A 17,804-nucleotide genomic window follows, 5' to 3' on the forward strand; every position below is an offset into this window, starting at 1 on the left:
ATACAGCCCTACAATATACTGAAGTTCCTTCTGTAAAAAGAAAGTTATTCTCCATCACATTCACTTTAGCATTGTGCTTGTTAAATTACTATTTTATGTTTAGGACAATTAATTTCAGAAATGGTATTAATCAATACCCAATCAGAACGTTTATTCGATTGTAAAAATATTATATTTGAAGTAAAAATGTGTCGGATTTACATAACGTACGTGTGACGTAAGCACGTCGACTGGTTGAACGTTTACATCTAGCTAGCAGTGCACTGTGTGAGCGTTTCCGAACAAAAGCCTGAAGACGAGCTAATCAATAGCAGCAATCGGCATTTTAAAACGAAACAATTGATTATCAAGTTGTAGGTAATTATATATTACAGTTATTTTGGTGTGTGTGTATTGTCTGTCGTCCTTGCCTTGTACCGAATCTTTGTTTTGTTGTCTGCGTGCGTGGAAGACTCAGATTACGATTGTTGTTGGCTGTTTGTCTTTTTTCAGATTTCCAATATGACAACCATTTTTTTTAAACTATGTAGATAGTAACTAAGCCATTTAAATGACATGGGTTTGCTCATATGTTGTTGATATATTCTGGTCAGAGTTGGATTGGGTAAGACTTTTCTCTTAACCCAAGGCACAGGTCCGTCAGGTTCTACAGCGCCATCCTATGGTCGTTTTTTTGTCATATCTGAAAAATGTGTACCTAATGTTATTCTGAAATAGTTATTACCATCGAGGAAAATGTTATCCTACATTTCACACTTTATTTATTGTGCTTGCATGAGTCATTTGGCAATCAAACACAATGTCTCTTGGGCATCAAAGGAACCAGGCATCATTCAAGTGGCCAGGCTCCTTCTCTATTGCTTTGACACAGCAGGCCCAGTAAACATTTGGCTGGTAGCCCTATCTCCCCATTGGCGTCGTTCACAGGGGCAAGCCACAGGTACACACACCTAATGTGTTGAGGAAGACGTTTTAGGTAGCTCTTTCAGTATTGGTCATTAGAATGTAAAAAGGGATGGCTGGTTTAATCTGAAATTTACAAAATATGACATGGAGGAGGCGGTTTTGTTGAAGTTTTTATTTAGTTAAAGTGGTCGCAATGCAAGAGACACTTTTGAATTCAATTACAGATAACTTAACCATTTCTCTTCTTCAGATAAAGGCCCAGAAGTTACCCTTCTCTCCAGCTAAGATGGGAGGGGCTGTGAGCGCTGGGGAGGATAATGACGAGTTGATTGACAACCTGAAGGAGGCACACTACATCCGTTCGGACCTGGTGGAGCGGGCCTTCAGGGCCATCGACCGGGCCGACTACTACCTGGAGGAGTACCGTGACAGCGCCTACAAGGACCTGGCCTGGAGGCACGGCAACATCCACCTATCAGCCCCCTGTATCTACTCGGAGGTGATGGAGGCCCTGGACCTTCACCCTGGCCTGTCCTTCCTCAACCTGGGCAGTGGGACTGGGTACCTCAGCACTATGGTGGGCCTCATACTGGGTGAGTTACTGTAGCACACGGTACCACCACTCTGGGCTTCATACTGGGTGAGTTACTGTAGCAGACGGTACCACCACTCTGGGCCTCATACTGGGTGAGTTACTGTAGCAGACGGTACCACCACTCTGGGCCTCATACTGGGTGAGTTACTGTAGCAGACGGTACCACCACTCTGGGTGAGTTACTGTAGCAGACGGTACCACCACTCTGGGCCTCATACTGGGTGAGTTACTGTAGCAGACGGTACCACCACTCTGGGTGAGTTACTGTAGCAGACGGTACCACCACTCTGGGCCTCATACTGGGTGAGTTACTGTAGCAGACGGTACCACCACTCTGGGTGAGTTACTGTAGCAGACGGTACCACCACTCTGGGCTTCATACTGGGTGAGTTACTGTAGCAGACGGTACCACCACTCTGGGCCTCATACTGGGTGAGTTACTGTAGCACACGGTACCACCACTCTGGGCCTCATACTGGGTGAGTTACTGTAGCAGACGGTACCACCACTCTGGGCCTCATACTGGCTGAGTTACTGTAGCAGACGGTACCACCACTCTGGGCCTCATACTGGGTGAGTTACTGTAGCAGACGGTACCACCACTCTGGGCCTCATACTGGGTGAGTTACTGTAGCAGACGGTACCACCACTCTGGGCCTCATACTGGGTGAGTTACTGTAGCAGACGGTACCACCACTCTGGGCCTCATACTGGGTGAGTTACTGTAGCACACGGTACCACCACTCTGGGCCTCATACTGGGTGAGTTACTGTAGCAGATGGTACCACCACTCTGGGCTTCATACTGGGTGAGTTACTGTAGCAGATGGTACCACCACTCTGGGCTTCATACTGGGTGAGTTACTGTAGCAGACGGTACCACCACTCTGGGCTTCATACTGGGTGAGTTACTGTAGCAGACGGTACCACCACTCTGGGCCTCATACTGGGTGAGTTACTGTAGCAGACGGTACCACCACTCTGGGCCTCATACTGGCTGAGTTACTGTAGCAGACGGTACCACCACTCTGGGCCTCATACTGGCTGAGTTACTGTAGCAGACGGTACCACCACTCTGGGCCTCATACTGGGTGAGTTACTGTAACAGACGGTACCACCACTCTGGGCCTCATACTGGGTGAGTTACTGTAGCAGACGGTACCACCACTCTGGGCCTCATACTGGGTGAGTTACTGTAGCAGACGGTACCACCACTCTGGGCCTCATACTGGGTGAGTTACTGTAGCAGACGGTACCACCACTCTGGGCCTCATACTGGCTGAGTTAATGTAGCAGACGGTACCACCACTCTGGGCCTCATACTGGCTGAGTTACTGTAGCAGACGGTACCACCACTCTGGGCCTCATACTGGGTGAGTTACTGTAGCAGACGGTACCACCACTCTGGGCCTCATACTGGGTGAGTTACTGTAGCAGACGGTACCACCACTCTGGGCCTCATACTGGGTGAGTTACTGTAGCAGACGGTACCACCACTCTGGGCCTCATACTGGGTGAGTTACTGTAGCAGACGGTACCACCACTCTGGGCCTCATACTGGGTGAGTTACTGTAGCAGACGGTACCACCACTCTGGGCCTCATACTGGCTGAGTTACTGTAGCAGACGGTACCACCACTCTGGGCCTCATACTGGCTGAGTTACTGTAGCAGACGGTACCACCACTCTGGGCCTCATACTGGCTGAGTTACTGTAGCAGACGGTACCACCACTCTGGGCCTCATACTGGGTGAGTTACTGTAGCAGACGGTACCACCACTCTGGGCTTCATACTGGGTGAGTTACTGTAGCAGACGGTACCACCACTCTGGGCCTCATACTGGGTGAGTTACTGTAGCAGACGGTACCACCACTCTGGGCCTCATACTGGGTGAGTTACTGTAGCAGACGGTACCACCACTCTGGGCCTCATACTGGGTGAGTTACTGTAGCAGACGGTACCACCACTCTGGGCCTCATACTGGGTGAGTTACTGTAGCAGACGGTACCACCACTCTGGGCCTCATACTGGCTGAGTTACTGTAGCAGACGGTACCACCACTCTGGGCCTCATACTGGGTGAGTTACTGTAGCAGACGGTACCACCACTCTGGGCCTCATACTGGGTGAGTTACTGTAGCAGACGGTACCACCACTCTGGGCCTCATACTGGGTGAGTTACTGTAGCAGACGGTACCACCACTCTGGGCCTCATACTGGGTGAGTTATTGTAGCAGACGGTACCACCACTCTGGGCCTCATACTGGCTGAGTTACTGTAGCAGACGGTACCACCACTCTGGGCCTCATACTGGGTGAGTTACTGTAGCAGACGGTACCACCACTCTGGGCCTCATACTGGGTGAGTTACTGTAGCAGACGGTACCACCACTCTGGGCCTCATACTGGCTGAGTTACTGTAGCAGACGGTACCACCACTCTGGGCCTCATACTGGGTGAGTTACTGTAGCAGACGGTACCACCACTCTGGGCCTCATACTGGGTGAGTTACTGTAGCAGACGGTACCACCACTCTGGGCCTCATACTGGCTGAGTTAATGTAGCAGACGGTACCACCACTCTGGGCCTCATACTGGGTGAGTTACTGTAGCAGGCGGTACCACCACTCTGGGCCTCATACTGGGTGAGTTACTGTAGCAGGCGGTACCACCACTCTGGGCCTCATACTGGGTGAGTTACTGTAGCAGGCGGTACCACCACTCTGGGCCTCATACTGGGTGAGTTACTGTAGCAGACGGTACCACCACTCTGGGCCTCATACTGGGTGAGTTACTGTAGCAGACGGTACCACCACTCTGGGCCTCATACTGGCTGAGTTAATGTAGCAGACGGTACCACCACTCTGGGCCTCATACTGGCTGAGTTACTGTAGCAGACGGTACCACCACTCTGGGCCTCATACTGGGTGAGTTATTGTAGCAGACGGTACCACCACTCTGGGCTTCATACTGGGTGAGTTAATGTAGCAGACGGTACCACCACTCTGGGCTTCATACTGGGTGAGTTACTGTAGCAGACGGTACCACCACTCTGGGCCTCATACTGGCTGAGTTACTGTAGCAGACGGTACCACCACTCTGGGCCTCATACTGGGTGAGTTACTGTAGCAGACGGTACCACCACTCTGGGCCTCATACTGGCTGAGTTACTGTAGCAGACGGTACCACCACTCTGGGCCTCATACTGGCTGAGTTACTGTAGCAGACGGTACCACCACTCTGGGCCTCATACTGGCTGAGTTACTGTAGCAGACGGTACCACCACTCTGGGCTTCATACTGGTTGAGTTACTGTAGCAGACGGTACCACCACTCTGGGCTTCATACTGGTTGAGTTACTGTAGCAGACGGTACCACCACTCTGGGTGAGTTACTGTAGCAGACGGTACCACCACTCTGGGCTTCATACTGGGTGAGTTACTGTAGCAGATGGTACCACCACTCTGGGCCTCATACTGGGTGAGTTACTGTAGCAGACGGTACCACCACTCTGGGCCTCATACTGGGTGAGTTACTGTAGCAGACGGTACCACCACTCTGGGCCTCATACTGGGTGAGTTACTGTAGCAGACGGTACCACCACTCTGGGCCTCATACTGGGTGAGTTACTGTAGCAGACGGTACCACCACTCTGGGCCTCATACTGGGTGAGTTACTGTAGCAGACGGTACCACCACTCTGGGCCTCATACTGGGTGAGTTACTGTAGCAGACGGTACCACCACTCTGGGCCTCATACTGGGTGAGTTACTGTAGCAGACGGTACCACCACTCTGGGCCTCATACTGGCTGAGTTAATGTAGCAGACGGTACCACCACTCTGGGCCTCATACTGGCTGAGTTACTGTAGCAGACGGTACCACCACTCTGGGCCTCATACTGGGTGAGTTACTGTAGCAGACGGTACCACCACTCTGGGCCTCATACTGGGTGAGTTACTGTAGCAGACGGTACCACCACTCTGGGCCTCATACTGGGTGAGTTACTGTAGCAGACGGTACCACCACTCTGGGCCTCATACTGGCTGAGTTACTGTAGCAGACGGTACCACCACTCTGGGCCTCATACTGGGTGAGTTACTGTAGCAGACGGTACCACCACTCTGGGCCTCATACTGGGTGAGTTACTGTAACAGACGGTACCACCACTCTGGGCTTCATACTGGGTGAGTTACTGTAGCAGACGGTACCACCACTCTGGGCCTCATACTGGCTGAGTTACTGTAGCAGACGGTACCACCACTCTGGGCTTCATACTGGGTGAGTTACTGTAGCAGACGGTACCACCACTCTGGGCCTCATACTGGGTGAGTTACTGTAACAGACGGTACCACCACTCTGGGCCTCATACTGGGTGAGTTACTGTAGCAGACGGTACCACCACTCTGGGCCTCATACTGGGTGAGTTACTGTAACAGACGGTACCACCACTCTGGGCCTCATACTGGGTGAGTTACTGTAGCAGACGGTACCACCACTCTGGGCCTCATACTGGGTGAGTTACTGTAGCAGACGGTACCACCACTCTGGCCTCATACTGGCTGAGTTACTGTAGCAGACGGTACCACCACTCTGGGCCTCATACTGGGTGAGTTACTGTAGCAGACGGTACCACCACTCTGGGCCTCATACTGGGTGAGTTACTGTAGCAGACGGTACCACCACTCTGGGCCTCATACTGGGTGAGTTACTGTAGCAGACGGTGCCACCACTCTGGGCCTCATACTGGCTGAGTTACTGTAGCAGACGGTACCACCACTCTGGGCCTCATACTGGGTGAGTTAATGTAGCAGACGGTACCACCACTCTGGGCCTCATACTGGCTGAGTTACTGTAGCAGACGGTACCACCACTCTGGGCCTCATACTGGGTGAGTTACTGTAGCAGACGGTACCACCACTCTGGGCCTCATACTGGGTGAGTTACTGTAGCAGACGGTACCACCACTCTGGGCCTCATACTGGGTGAGTTACTGTAGCAGACGGTACCACCACTCTGGGCCTCATACTGGGTGAGTTACTGTAGCAGACGGTACCACCACTCTGGGCCTCATACTGGGTGAGTTACTGTAGCAGACGGTACCACCACTCTGGGCCTCATACTGGGTGAGTTACTGTAGCAGACGGTACCACCACTCTGGGCCTCATACTGGGTGAGTTACTGTAGCAGACGGTACCACCACTCTGGGCCTCATACTGGGTGAGTTACTGTAGCAGACGGTACCACCACTCTGGGTGAGTTACTGTAGCAGACGGTACCACCACTCTGGGCCTCATACTGGGTGAGTTACTGTAGCAGACGGTACCACCACTCTGGGTGAGTTACTGTAGCAGACGGTACCACCACTCTGGGCCTCATACTGGGTGAGTTACTGTAGCAGACGGTACCACCACTCTGGGTGAGTTACTGTAGCAGACGGTACCACCACTCTGGGCCTCATACTGGCTGAGTTACTGTAACAGATGGTACCACCACTCTGGGCCTCATACTGGGTGAGTTACTGTAGCAGACGGTACCACCACTCTGGGCTTCATACTGGCTGAGTTACTGTAGCAGACGGTACCACCACTCTGGGCCTCATACTGGCTGAGTTACTGTAGCAGACGGTACCACCACTCTGGGCCTCATACTGGGTGAGTTACTGTAGCAGACGGTACCACCACTCTGGGCCTCATACTGGGTGAGTTAATGTAGCAGACGGTACCACCACTCTGGGCCTCATACTGGGTGAGTTAATGTAGCAGACGGTACCACCACTCTGGGTGAGTTACTGTAGCAGACGGTACCACCACTCTGGGCCTCATACTGGGTGAGTTAATGTAGCAGACGGTACCACCACTCTGGGTGAGTTACTGTAGCAGACGGTACCACCACTCTGGGCCTCATACTGGGTGAGTTACTGTAGCAGACGGTACCACCACTCTGGGCCTCATACTGGGTGAGTTACTGTAGCAGACGGTACCACCACTCTGGGCCTCATACTGGGTGAGTTACTGTAGCAGACGGTACCACCACTCTGGGCCTCATACTGGGTGAGTTAATGTAGCAGACGGTACCACCACTCTGGGTGAGTTACTGTAGCAGACGGTACCACCACTCTGGGCCTCATACTGGGTGAGTTAATGTAGCAGACGGTACCACCACTCTGGGCCTCATACTGGGTGAGTTACTGTAGCAGACGGTACCACCACTCTGGGCCTCATACTGGGTGAGTTAATGTAGCAGACGGTACCACCACTCTGGGCCTCATACTGGGTGAGTTAATGTAGCAGACGGTACCACCACTCTGGGCCTCATACTGGGTGAGTTACTGTAGCAGACGGTACCACCACTCTGGGCCTCATACTGGGTGAGTTACTGTAGCAGACGGTACCACCACTCTGGGCCTCATACTGGCTGAGTTACTGTAGCAGACGGTACCACCACTCTGGGCCTCATACTGGGTGAGTTACTGTAGCAGACGGTACCACCACTCTGGGCCTCATACTGGGTGAGTTACTGTAACAGATGGTACCACCACTCTGGGCCTCATACTGGCTGAGTTACTGTAACAGATGGTACCACCACTCTGGGCCTCATACTGGGTGAGTTACTGTAGCAGACGGTACCACCACTCTGGGCCTCATACTGGGTGAGTTACTGTAGCAGACGGTACCACCACTCTGGGCCTCATACTGGGTGAGTTACTGTAGCAGACGGTACCACCACTCTGGGCCTCATACTGGGTGAGTTACTGTAGCAGACGGTACCACCACTCTGGGCCTCATACTGGGTGAGTTACTGTAGCAGACGGTACCACCACTCTGGGCCTCATACTGGGTGAGTTACTGTAGCAGACGGTACCACCACTCTGGGTGAGTTACTGTAGCAGACGGTACCACCACTCTGGGCCTCATACTGGGTGAGTTACTGTAGCAGACGGTACCACCACTCTGGGTGAGTTACTGTAGCAGACGGTACCACCACTCTGGGCCTCATACTGGGTGAGTTACTGTAGCAGACGGTACCACCACTCTGGGCCTCATACTGGGTGAGTTACTGTAGCAGACGGTACCACCACTCTGGGCCTCATACTGGGTGAGTTACTGTAGCAGACGGTACCACCACTCTGGGCCTCATACTGGGTGAGTTACTGTAGCAGATGGTACCACCACTCTGGGCCTCATACTGGCTGAGTTACTGTAGCAGACGGTACCACCACTCTGGGCTTCATACTGGCTGAGTTACTGTAGCAGACGGTACCACCACTCTGGGCCTCATACTGGCTGAGTTACTGTAGCAGACGGTACCACCACTCTGGGCCTCATACTGGGTGAGTTACTGTAGCAGACGGTACCACCACTCTGGGCCTCATACTGGGTGAGTTAATGTAGCAGACGGTACCACCACTCTGGGCCTCATACTGGGTGAGTTAATGTAGCAGACGGTACCACCACTCTGGGTGAGTTACTGTAGCAGACGGTACCACCACTCTGGGCCTCATACTGGGTGAGTTAATGTAGCAGACGGTACCACCACTCTGGGTGAGTTACTGTAGCAGACGGTACCACCACTCTGGGCCTCATACTGGGTGAGTTACTGTAGCAGACGGTACCACCACTCTGGGCCTCATACTGGGTGAGTTACTGTAGCAGACGGTACCACCACTCTGGGCCTCATACTGGGTGAGTTACTGTAGCAGACGGTACCACCACTCTGGGCCTCATACTGGGTGAGTTACTGTAGCAGACGGTACCACCACTCTGGGCCTCATACTGGGTGAGTTAATGTAGCAGACGGTACCACCACTCTGGGTGAGTTACTGTAGCAGACGGTACCACCACTCTGGGCCTCATACTGGGTGAGTTAATGTAGCAGACGGTACCACCACTCTGGGCCTCATACTGGGTGAGTTACTGTAGCAGACGGTACCACCACTCTGGGCCTCATACTGGGTGAGTTAATGTAGCAGACGGTACCACCACTCTGGGCCTCATACTGGGTGAGTTAATGTAGCAGACGGTACCACCACTCTGGGCCTCATACTGGGTGAGTTACTGTAGCAGACGGTACCACCACTCTGGGCCTCATACTGGGTGAGTTACTGTAGCAGACGGTACCACCACTCTGGGCCTCATACTGGCTGAGTTACTGTAGCAGACGGTACCACCACTCTGGGCCTCATACTGGGTGAGTTACTGTAGCAGACGGTACCACCACTCTGGGCCTCATACTGGGTGAGTTACTGTAGCAGACGGTACCACCACTCTGGGCCTCATACTGGGTGAGTTACTGTAGCAGACGGTACCACCACTCTGGGCCTCATACTGGGTGAGTTACTGTAGCAGACGGTACCACCACTCTGGGCCTCATACTGGGTGAGTTACTGTAACAGATGGTACCACCACTCTGGGCCTCATACTGGGTGAGTTACTGTAGCAGACGGTACCACCACTCTGGGCCTCATACTGGGTGAGTTACTGTAGCAGACGGTACCACCACTCTGGGCCTCATACTGGGTGAGTTACTGTAGCAGACGGTACCACCACTCTGGGCCTCATACTGGGTGAGTTACTGTAGCAGACGGTACCACCACTCTGGGCCTCATACTGGGTGAGTTACTGTAACAGACGGTACCACCACTCTGGGCCTCATACTGGGTGAGTTACTGTAGCAGACGGTACCACCACTCTGGGCCTCATACTGGGTGAGTTACTGTAACAGATGGTACCACCACTCTGGGCCTCATACTGGGTGAGTTACTGTAGCAGACGGTACCACCACTCTGGGTGAGTTACTGTAACAGACGGTACCACCACTCTGGGCCTCATACTGGGTGAGTTACTGTAACAGACGGTACCACCACTCTGGGCCTCATACTGGGTGAGTTACTGTAGCAGACGGTACCACCACTCTGGGCCTCATACTGGGTGAGTTACTGTAGCAGACGGTACCACCACTCTGGGTGAGTTACTGTAGCAGACGGTACCACCACTCTGGGTGAGTTACTGTAGCAGACGGTACCACCACTCTGGGCCTCATACTGGCTGAGTTACTGTAGCAGACGGTACCACCACTCTGGGCCTCATACTGGGTGAGTTACTGTAACAGACGGTACCACCACTCTGGGCCTCATACTGGGTGAGTTACTGTAGCAGACGGTACCACCACTCTGGGCCTCATACTGGGTGAGTTACTGTAGCAGACGGTACCACCACTCTGGGTGAGTTAATGTAGCAGACGGTACCACCACTCTGGGCCTCATACTGGCTGAGTTACTGTAACAGATGGTACCACCACTCTGGGCTTCATACTGGCTGAGTTACTGTAGCAGACGGTACCACCACTCTGGGCCTCATACTGGGTGAGTTACTGTAGCAGACGGTACCACCACTCTGGGTGAGTTAATGTAGCAGACGGTACCACCACTCTGGGCCTCATACTGGGTGAGTTACTGTAGCAGACGGTACCACCACTCTGGGCCTCATACTGGGTGAGTTACTGTAGCAGACGGTACCACCACTCTGGGCCTCATACTGGCTGAGTTACTGTAACAGATGGTACCACCACTCTGGGCTTCATACTGGCTGAGTTACTGTAGCAGATGGTACCACCACTCTGGGCCTCATACTGGGTGAGTTACTGTAGCAGACGGTACCACCACTCTGGGCCTCATACTGGGTGAGTTACTGTAGCAGACGGTACCACCACTCTGGGCCTCATACTGGGTGAGTTACTGTAGCAGACGGTACCACCACTCTGGGCCTCATACTGGGTGAGTTACTGTAACAGATGGTACCACCACTCTGGGCCTCATACTGGGTGAGTTACTGTAGCAGACGGTACCACCACTCTGGGCCTCATACTGGGTGAGTTACTGTAACAGATGGTACCACCACTCTGGGCCTCATACTGGGTGAGTTACTGTAGCAGACGGTACCACCACTCTGGGTGAGTTACTGTAGCAGACGGTACCACCACTCTGGGCCTCATACTGGGTGAGTTACTGTAGCAGATGGTACCACCACTCTGGGCCTCATACTGGCTGAGTTACTGTAGCAGACGGTACCACCACTCTGGGCCTCATACTGGCTGAGTTACTGTAGCAGACGGTACCACCACTCTGGGCCTCATACTGGGTGAGTTAATGTAGCAGACGGTACCACCACTCTGGGCCTCATACTGGGTGAGTTACTGTAACAGATGGTACCACCACTCTGGTCCTTATTGGGACTGAAATGGGGAAATCAGCAGGCCAACTGATTGGAAAAGTGTATTTTCTTTATTAAAATTCATTGTGGATCGTACAAAACTCACATGGTGGTTCTGTTGTTATCCTGGTTCCAGGTCCATTTGGTGTGAACCATGGGGTGGAGTTGCATGCTGATGTGATTGAGTATGCCTACCAGAAGCTTGCCTACTTCATCAAAACCAGCGAAAGCTTTGACAAGTGAGACACTTTACCTCTGATTTCCTTCCCCATCTAGAGCAGTCTTGTCTGTCTGTCTTGTCTGTCTGTCTGTCGACATCAGTGACTTGTTGAATATCAGGTTAGAGTTTTCATGTGTAGCCTGTATATGCATTTTTTTTGTCTTTTGTTTATGCTGTATCTGTGTTTTTTAGGTTTGAGTTCTGCGAGCCTTCCTTTGTGATGGGGAACTGCCTGGAGATTCCCTCTGAGAGCAGGCAGTATGACAGGGTGTATTGTGGGGCGGGGGTGCAGAGAGACCATGAAGAATACATGATGAACCTGCTGAAGGTGGGGGGTGTTCTGGTACTGCCCCTAGAGGAGAAGGTGTGTATAAACACTCACACTGAAATGCATACATGTTAATTGAGTACTATTACCTGACCCTTACACATCAAGGATGTACCCTACCAAACTGTTTTACTAGACGTGGGGGGGGAACATACCCCCCCCCCACGTCTATTTCTACAGGCACAAGCATTGTTCATGACACAAACTGTTCACACCCCTCTTGTTGGTGGAGAGAGAATGTATCAGGTTTAAATCCCATAGTCTTCCAGGTCAATACATTTTACCATGTCTAATGTGTATTCATGGGATATCTGAGTGACTCAAACATTACAAAAACATCTAAGGGCTAAAAAAAACTGACATGTGCTGGTTGATCTGGACATTTCTCTAACAGTCTGTAATGACTGACATGACAAAAGGAACTGATGATGCACTACCCAACCACAGAATGGCACCTTGTGCATTCTGCTATTACAACTTTCAACAGTAAATTGAAAGCCGGACTGAGTTCCTTTAAAAAAAAAACATGTTTTTATTATTATAAAAAACAATTTTGGGGGGGGGGGGGGGCACAGTTTGAGAACCACTGCTCTAATGTACCCTCTTGTTGTGCCCTCATAACCTCTTGTTGTGCCCTCATAACCTCTTGTTGTGCCCTCATAACCTCTTGTTGTGCCCTCATAACCTCTTGTTGTGCCCTCATAACCCCTTGTTGTGCCCTCATAACCCCTTGTTGTGCCCTCATAACCTCTTGTTGTGCCCTCATAACCCCTTGTTGTGTCCTCATAACCTCTTGTTGTGTCCTCATAACCTCTTGTTGTGCCCTCATAACCCCTTGTTGTGTCCTCATAACCTCTTGTTGTGTCCTCATAACCTCTTGTTGTGCCCTCATAACCTCTTGTTGTGCCCTCATAACCTCTTGTTGTGCCCTCATAATATCCTCTTGTTGTGTCCTCATAACCCCTTGTTGTGCCCTCATAACCTCTTGTTGTGTCCTCATAACCCCTTGTCGTGCCCTCATAACCTCTTGTTGTGCCCTCATAACCTCTTGTTGTGCCCTCATAACCTCTTGTTGTGCCCTCATAACCTCTTGTTGTGCCCTCATAACCCCTTGTTGTGCCCTCATAACCTCTTGTTGTGCCCTCATAACCTCTTGTTGTGCCCTCATAACCCCTTGTTGTGCCCTCATAACCTCTTGTTGTGCCCTCATAACCCCTTGTTGTGCCCTCATAACCCCTTGTTGTGCCCTCATAACCCCTTGTTGTGCCCTCATAACCCCTTGTTGTGCCCTCATAACCTCTTGTTGTGTCCTCATAACCCCTTGTTGTGCCCTCATAACCCCTTGTTGTGCCCTCATAACCCCTTGTTGTGTCCTCATAACCCCTTGTTGTGTCCTCATAACCTCTTGTTGTGCCCTCATAACCTCTTGTTGTGCCCTCATACCCTCTTGTTGTGCCCTCATAACCCCTTGTTGTGTCCTCATAACCTCTTGTTGTGTCCTCATAACCTCTTGTTGTGCCCTCATAACCTCTTGTTGTGCCCTCATAACCCCTTGTTGTGCCCTCATAACCTCTTGTTGTGCCCTCATAACCCCTTGTTGTGTCCTCATAACCTCTTGTTGTACCCTCATAACCCCTTGTTGTGCCCTCATAACCCCTTGTTGTGCCCTCATAACCCCTTGTTGTGCCCTCATAACCTCTTGTTTTGCACTTTCTAGCTAACCAAGATCACGCGTACAGGCCTGAGCAGCTGGGAGACCAAAAAGATCATTGCTGTGTCCTTCGCTCCCCTGGTGCTCCCCAAAGATTACACCAGTAACATCAACCCCAAGACCGTCCCACTACGTGAGTGCCTCATCAGTTTGTTATACATGGGAGTCAGTTCAAAGGACATGACTCACCAGACCGATTGTCGCTCTGCATAGTACGGGGGCCGTTCGCTTGCTTTTCGGTGCGGCGTGTTACAAGGACTACCCGCCGTTGCCGACTGACAGCAGTTATTTCGCCCATTTCTACATGTAGAATCGGTCTGCAAATTTCTACCGTCGCTGTTCAGAGGTGCTAAGTACTCTCGGCCGGCAGACACTCGGCCATCCTAGTGGTCTGTCCGTACCTTTTTTTTATAGAGTTGAGTGACGATAGAAAACCCCAAAATAACTTTTTGTCACCATGGAAACAATACTCACGGTAACCGTTTTCTAACTTTCCCATCATTCTCTGTGTCCTTTCCTTTCGATCATCTCTCTGGTGACCCACGGAGCAGCCATGTTTGAGGTGCGGACGCTGCAGGAGCTGGCTCGTATAGCCATCCGCCACACCCTGAGAGTGACCATGGACAATGGGGAGGGTCAGCCACGGGGCCGGGGCTCTTTTGGAGGAGGCAGGGGCCTGGGAGTCAGTGGGCTCCACAAGTACGGCCCACGCTTTAAACGCCGGCGCATTCATCGGCGCCACTGCACCTCTGTGGTACTGAGCAGTGCCCTCCCTACCTCCGCCCTCATGGACAACAACAATAACCGCGGGGGCCAGGAGGAGGAGAAGCAGGGAAGGGCAACCCGGGGAGCGGGAGAGGAGGAGGAGGAGGAGGAGGCTGCGGAGGAGGAAGAAGAGGAGGAAGCAGAGAGGGAGACAGGGGAGCTACTCCGGGCAGAACCACCTATAAACATCCTGAGAGAGAGGATTCTCTGTTTGCCCCTCCCGGAGCCTCTGAAGATGTACCTGCTCTACTACCGGGAGAGATGACTTCTCCACAGATAGAACTAACAGCAGAAAACAACCAAGCAACCAGCCTTGGGCATCTACAACCCCTGACCCCTACCACTCTTCTAGGCACGGCAACAGGCCCCCTGTTACTGACTCACTGACTGGGTCTGTATCCCTCTTGTCCTCTACATCATCCTCTCTATCTCTGTGTGTGTTTTTCTTACTCAATGCCTTTCCTGTATGTGTAAGAAGCATACATATTTGACCAGTGTAATGGTAAGGGTTTCACCTCTGTGATAGAATGGCTCCCTGGGAATCTGTAGCTTAGCTTTCTCAATGGCACAGATAGCTTTCTCTGACAGCCAAACAGATCCATTTTTGTTGCAGTAGTTGGGAGAGGAGGATCATTGTGATATTTTTTTATTTTTTTCCATTTTAACTCAACTCAACAGAGGGTTGGGTGGGTGTGAGTTTGTGATCTATCATTATGTGATGTGATTGAGCGCTGGACATATGGTGGTGTCTGTTATCTTGTTGGAAGACTCTTCTTATTGGACATTACGTGCAGCCACAGGTTCCAGAGCACACAGAGCACAGGGTTCAGGTCTTAAATAAAGGTAAACCACTGGATATTGCTTTAGTCTTGTGCTTTATAAATGGCATAGCATCCGAGCCGGAGGAGAAATAGTTTGTAATTTCAGTCGTGTCCAGAAGCCAGAGAGACTTTGTTTGGCATAGTGGACAGGGATTTGAGACCACAAAGCTGGGATTTTCCCTATTAGACCCCCCCCCAAGTTCCCATAACATCATAGATCTGTTCAGGGGAGCTGTTTGTGTGGAGTTTGCACAATGAGTATCAGGTAGGATTCCACAGTGAGGCCATTTTGTTTTTGATATTGCACATCGCAACATTGGTCTGATCTGGTGTGGCTGAGTGGAGCTGGTAGAGGTGCCTGGTGAAGACGTGGTATGTCTGAAACTGTTGACCTACATTAGGTTTAGAGACCTATATCTAAAGTGATGCTATTGGTTGACTCTATTCTGTTAGCAGGTTGACCTTGGCAGACTGGCAGTGAAGACTAGGTGTGTTTTTGAGAGTCAGCATTCCAGAGAATAACTGTAGTCGACACTATGATATGATAAAGTCCAGAAGATGTTTCAACATGATCATGAGACTAAGGTTGGCAATGCTTCTTCAAATGTGATGATGGATTCTGCTCATTTCCAAATTCAAAAGCACCTACTAGAGATCAAATTCTCTTTTTATGTTTAGTAGATTTATTTTCCAAGAGGTCCTATGAATATTTCCTAGCTCGTCCGTGTTGGGTTCAGTGACATTTTTAATTCTGTCAATTCGGGGGGGGTAATACATTTGATTCATAGGTAGATTTAAATTTAGTTGAATTTCATTAGCTTCTGAATTGATTGGATAAAGGTGAAATTGACTCTAACCCTGGCATGTACATTTATCTAAATATGCTCATTTGGTTTACTCCATAATCAATAGTGAAAGCTTGCAGAGGATCATGTTTTTTTCCCTACATACTATTTGTGTTTTCCTATTGGTCGAAAACCGCATGCAGGGGGGGGGGAACTGGTTGATGCCAATTCATTTTGTTGATGTGTGGAGGTTTGCTTCACTTTCCTCCTGTCATTCAAAACTATCTGTTTTGTTAATATACATTTTGAAGTGGAGTTTGGTGTTCATCAGCACATGGAACATTGTTTCTGTGTAGTATTTGGTTTGTAATGCAACAGGAAAATTAAAAACGGACTAAAATAAAAAAAAAAATTAGATCATAATCGCTACAGATATTCCTTAAGTTACAGACCTGGATGTTTTAACCTTTCACCCTTCAGTGCCAAACCTACAGTATGTCGCATGAAACTTTCATTCTAGTTATAACTATTTTGATTTGTCCTTTTTAATAGAACATTTGGAAATATGCTTTCTCATTGATAAATCTTTATAGTGACTTGGCCAGGCAGATTGCTTTGGTCGTCCAACTGTGTAACAGTACACATCTTGAGTTTTGTCATGTTCATTTTCAATATTGTGGTAGATGACAATAAAGGCCTTAAGTCTTTCCCAGTCTGCCTTTTATTCTGTGCTGTAGAACCATTCCTTTGGCTTCTTTGAATATTGCTTCTTCTTTTTTTCTGTCAAAGCTTATTATTTTGTGAATGTTTGTGTTGTACTTCAGCAGTTTAAGGATGTTTTGGAATTTGAGCTGTACTATTGAATGCTGTTAATAAAATCATTTATGCAAAGTTGAGAATGTATAGCACTTTAGTTAAACACCAGATTCACTCATTTTAAATTAACATGGAACAATGTGTAATTTAAGTCTTTATTAAAAGAAATGTACAAGAAAAAGGACTTCTGCTTTCCCAGTCAGCACCAGATTGTAGTGCACCAGCACTCTTAACTTGGCTAAAACAATATCAGAGATTCATCTCGGTCAAACGTCTTCTACACGGATACATGGAGTCTGGGTGTGGTGCGGTTAAAATTGAGGGATTATCAAGCAATTCACATTTACCAAATTCCATGGCTTGGTGACAATTGGTAAGAATTTTCTAAAATCATGCAATATGTAGTGTAATTGTTAGCTTTCATAAGATCAGAGAATTTAAATCAGGGGCTAACCATTGTATAAAGATTCTCATGGCAAATGTACAGTGTACAAAACCATTAAGAACACCTGCTCTTTCCATGAGACTGACCAGCTGAAAGCTATGATGTCATTGTTAAATCCACTTCAGTGTAGATGAAGGGGAGGAGACAGGTTAAAGAAGGATTTTTAAGCCTTGAGACATGGCTGGTGTGTGCCATTGAGTGTGAATGG

General features: G+C 50.0%; 1 protein-coding gene across 2 annotated transcripts; it reads left to right on the forward strand.

Moving 5' to 3' along the window:
- The first annotated feature begins 234 nt into the window (after positions 1–234).
- LOC120059017 (protein-L-isoaspartate O-methyltransferase domain-containing protein 2-like) lies at positions 235–17,231 on the forward strand. 2 transcript variants are annotated; one of them, XM_039007776.1, is made up of 6 exons: positions 235–357; positions 1,157–1,499; positions 11,842–11,944; positions 12,118–12,289; positions 13,971–14,097; positions 14,516–17,231. In XM_039007776.1, exons 2-6 carry the CDS (start codon positions 1,193–1,195, stop codon positions 14,992–14,994), a joined length of 1,188 nt encoding a protein of 395 aa, XP_038863704.1. In that variant the 5' UTR covers positions 235–357; positions 1,157–1,192; the 3' UTR covers positions 14,995–17,231. The 2 variants fall into 2 exon arrangements, with proteins under 2 accessions (XP_038863704.1, XP_038863705.1); XM_039007777.1 differs by having other exon boundaries at positions 235–353.
- The last annotated feature ends 573 nt before the right edge of the window (positions 17,232–17,804 follow it).

This window comes from Salvelinus namaycush, chromosome 14 (genome assembly GCF_016432855.1).
Source record: "Salvelinus namaycush isolate Seneca chromosome 14, SaNama_1.0, whole genome shotgun sequence".
Taxonomy (NCBI): Eukaryota; Metazoa; Chordata; class Actinopteri; order Salmoniformes; family Salmonidae; genus Salvelinus; species Salvelinus namaycush.

Excerpts from the sequence above, each read along its gene's own strand:
- LOC120059017 (XM_039007776.1), top strand. The coding sequence starts at position 1,193 with ATGGGAGGGGCTGTGAGCGCTGGGGAGGATAATGACGAGTTGATTGAC. Across the intron at positions 1,500-11,841 it reads TATGGTGGGCCTCATACTGG|GTCCATTTGGTGTGAACCAT; the intron begins GTGAGTTACTGT and ends TCCTGGTTCCAG. Across the intron at positions 11,945-12,117 it reads ACCAGCGAAAGCTTTGACAA|GTTTGAGTTCTGCGAGCCTT; the intron begins GTGAGACACTTT and ends TGTGTTTTTTAG.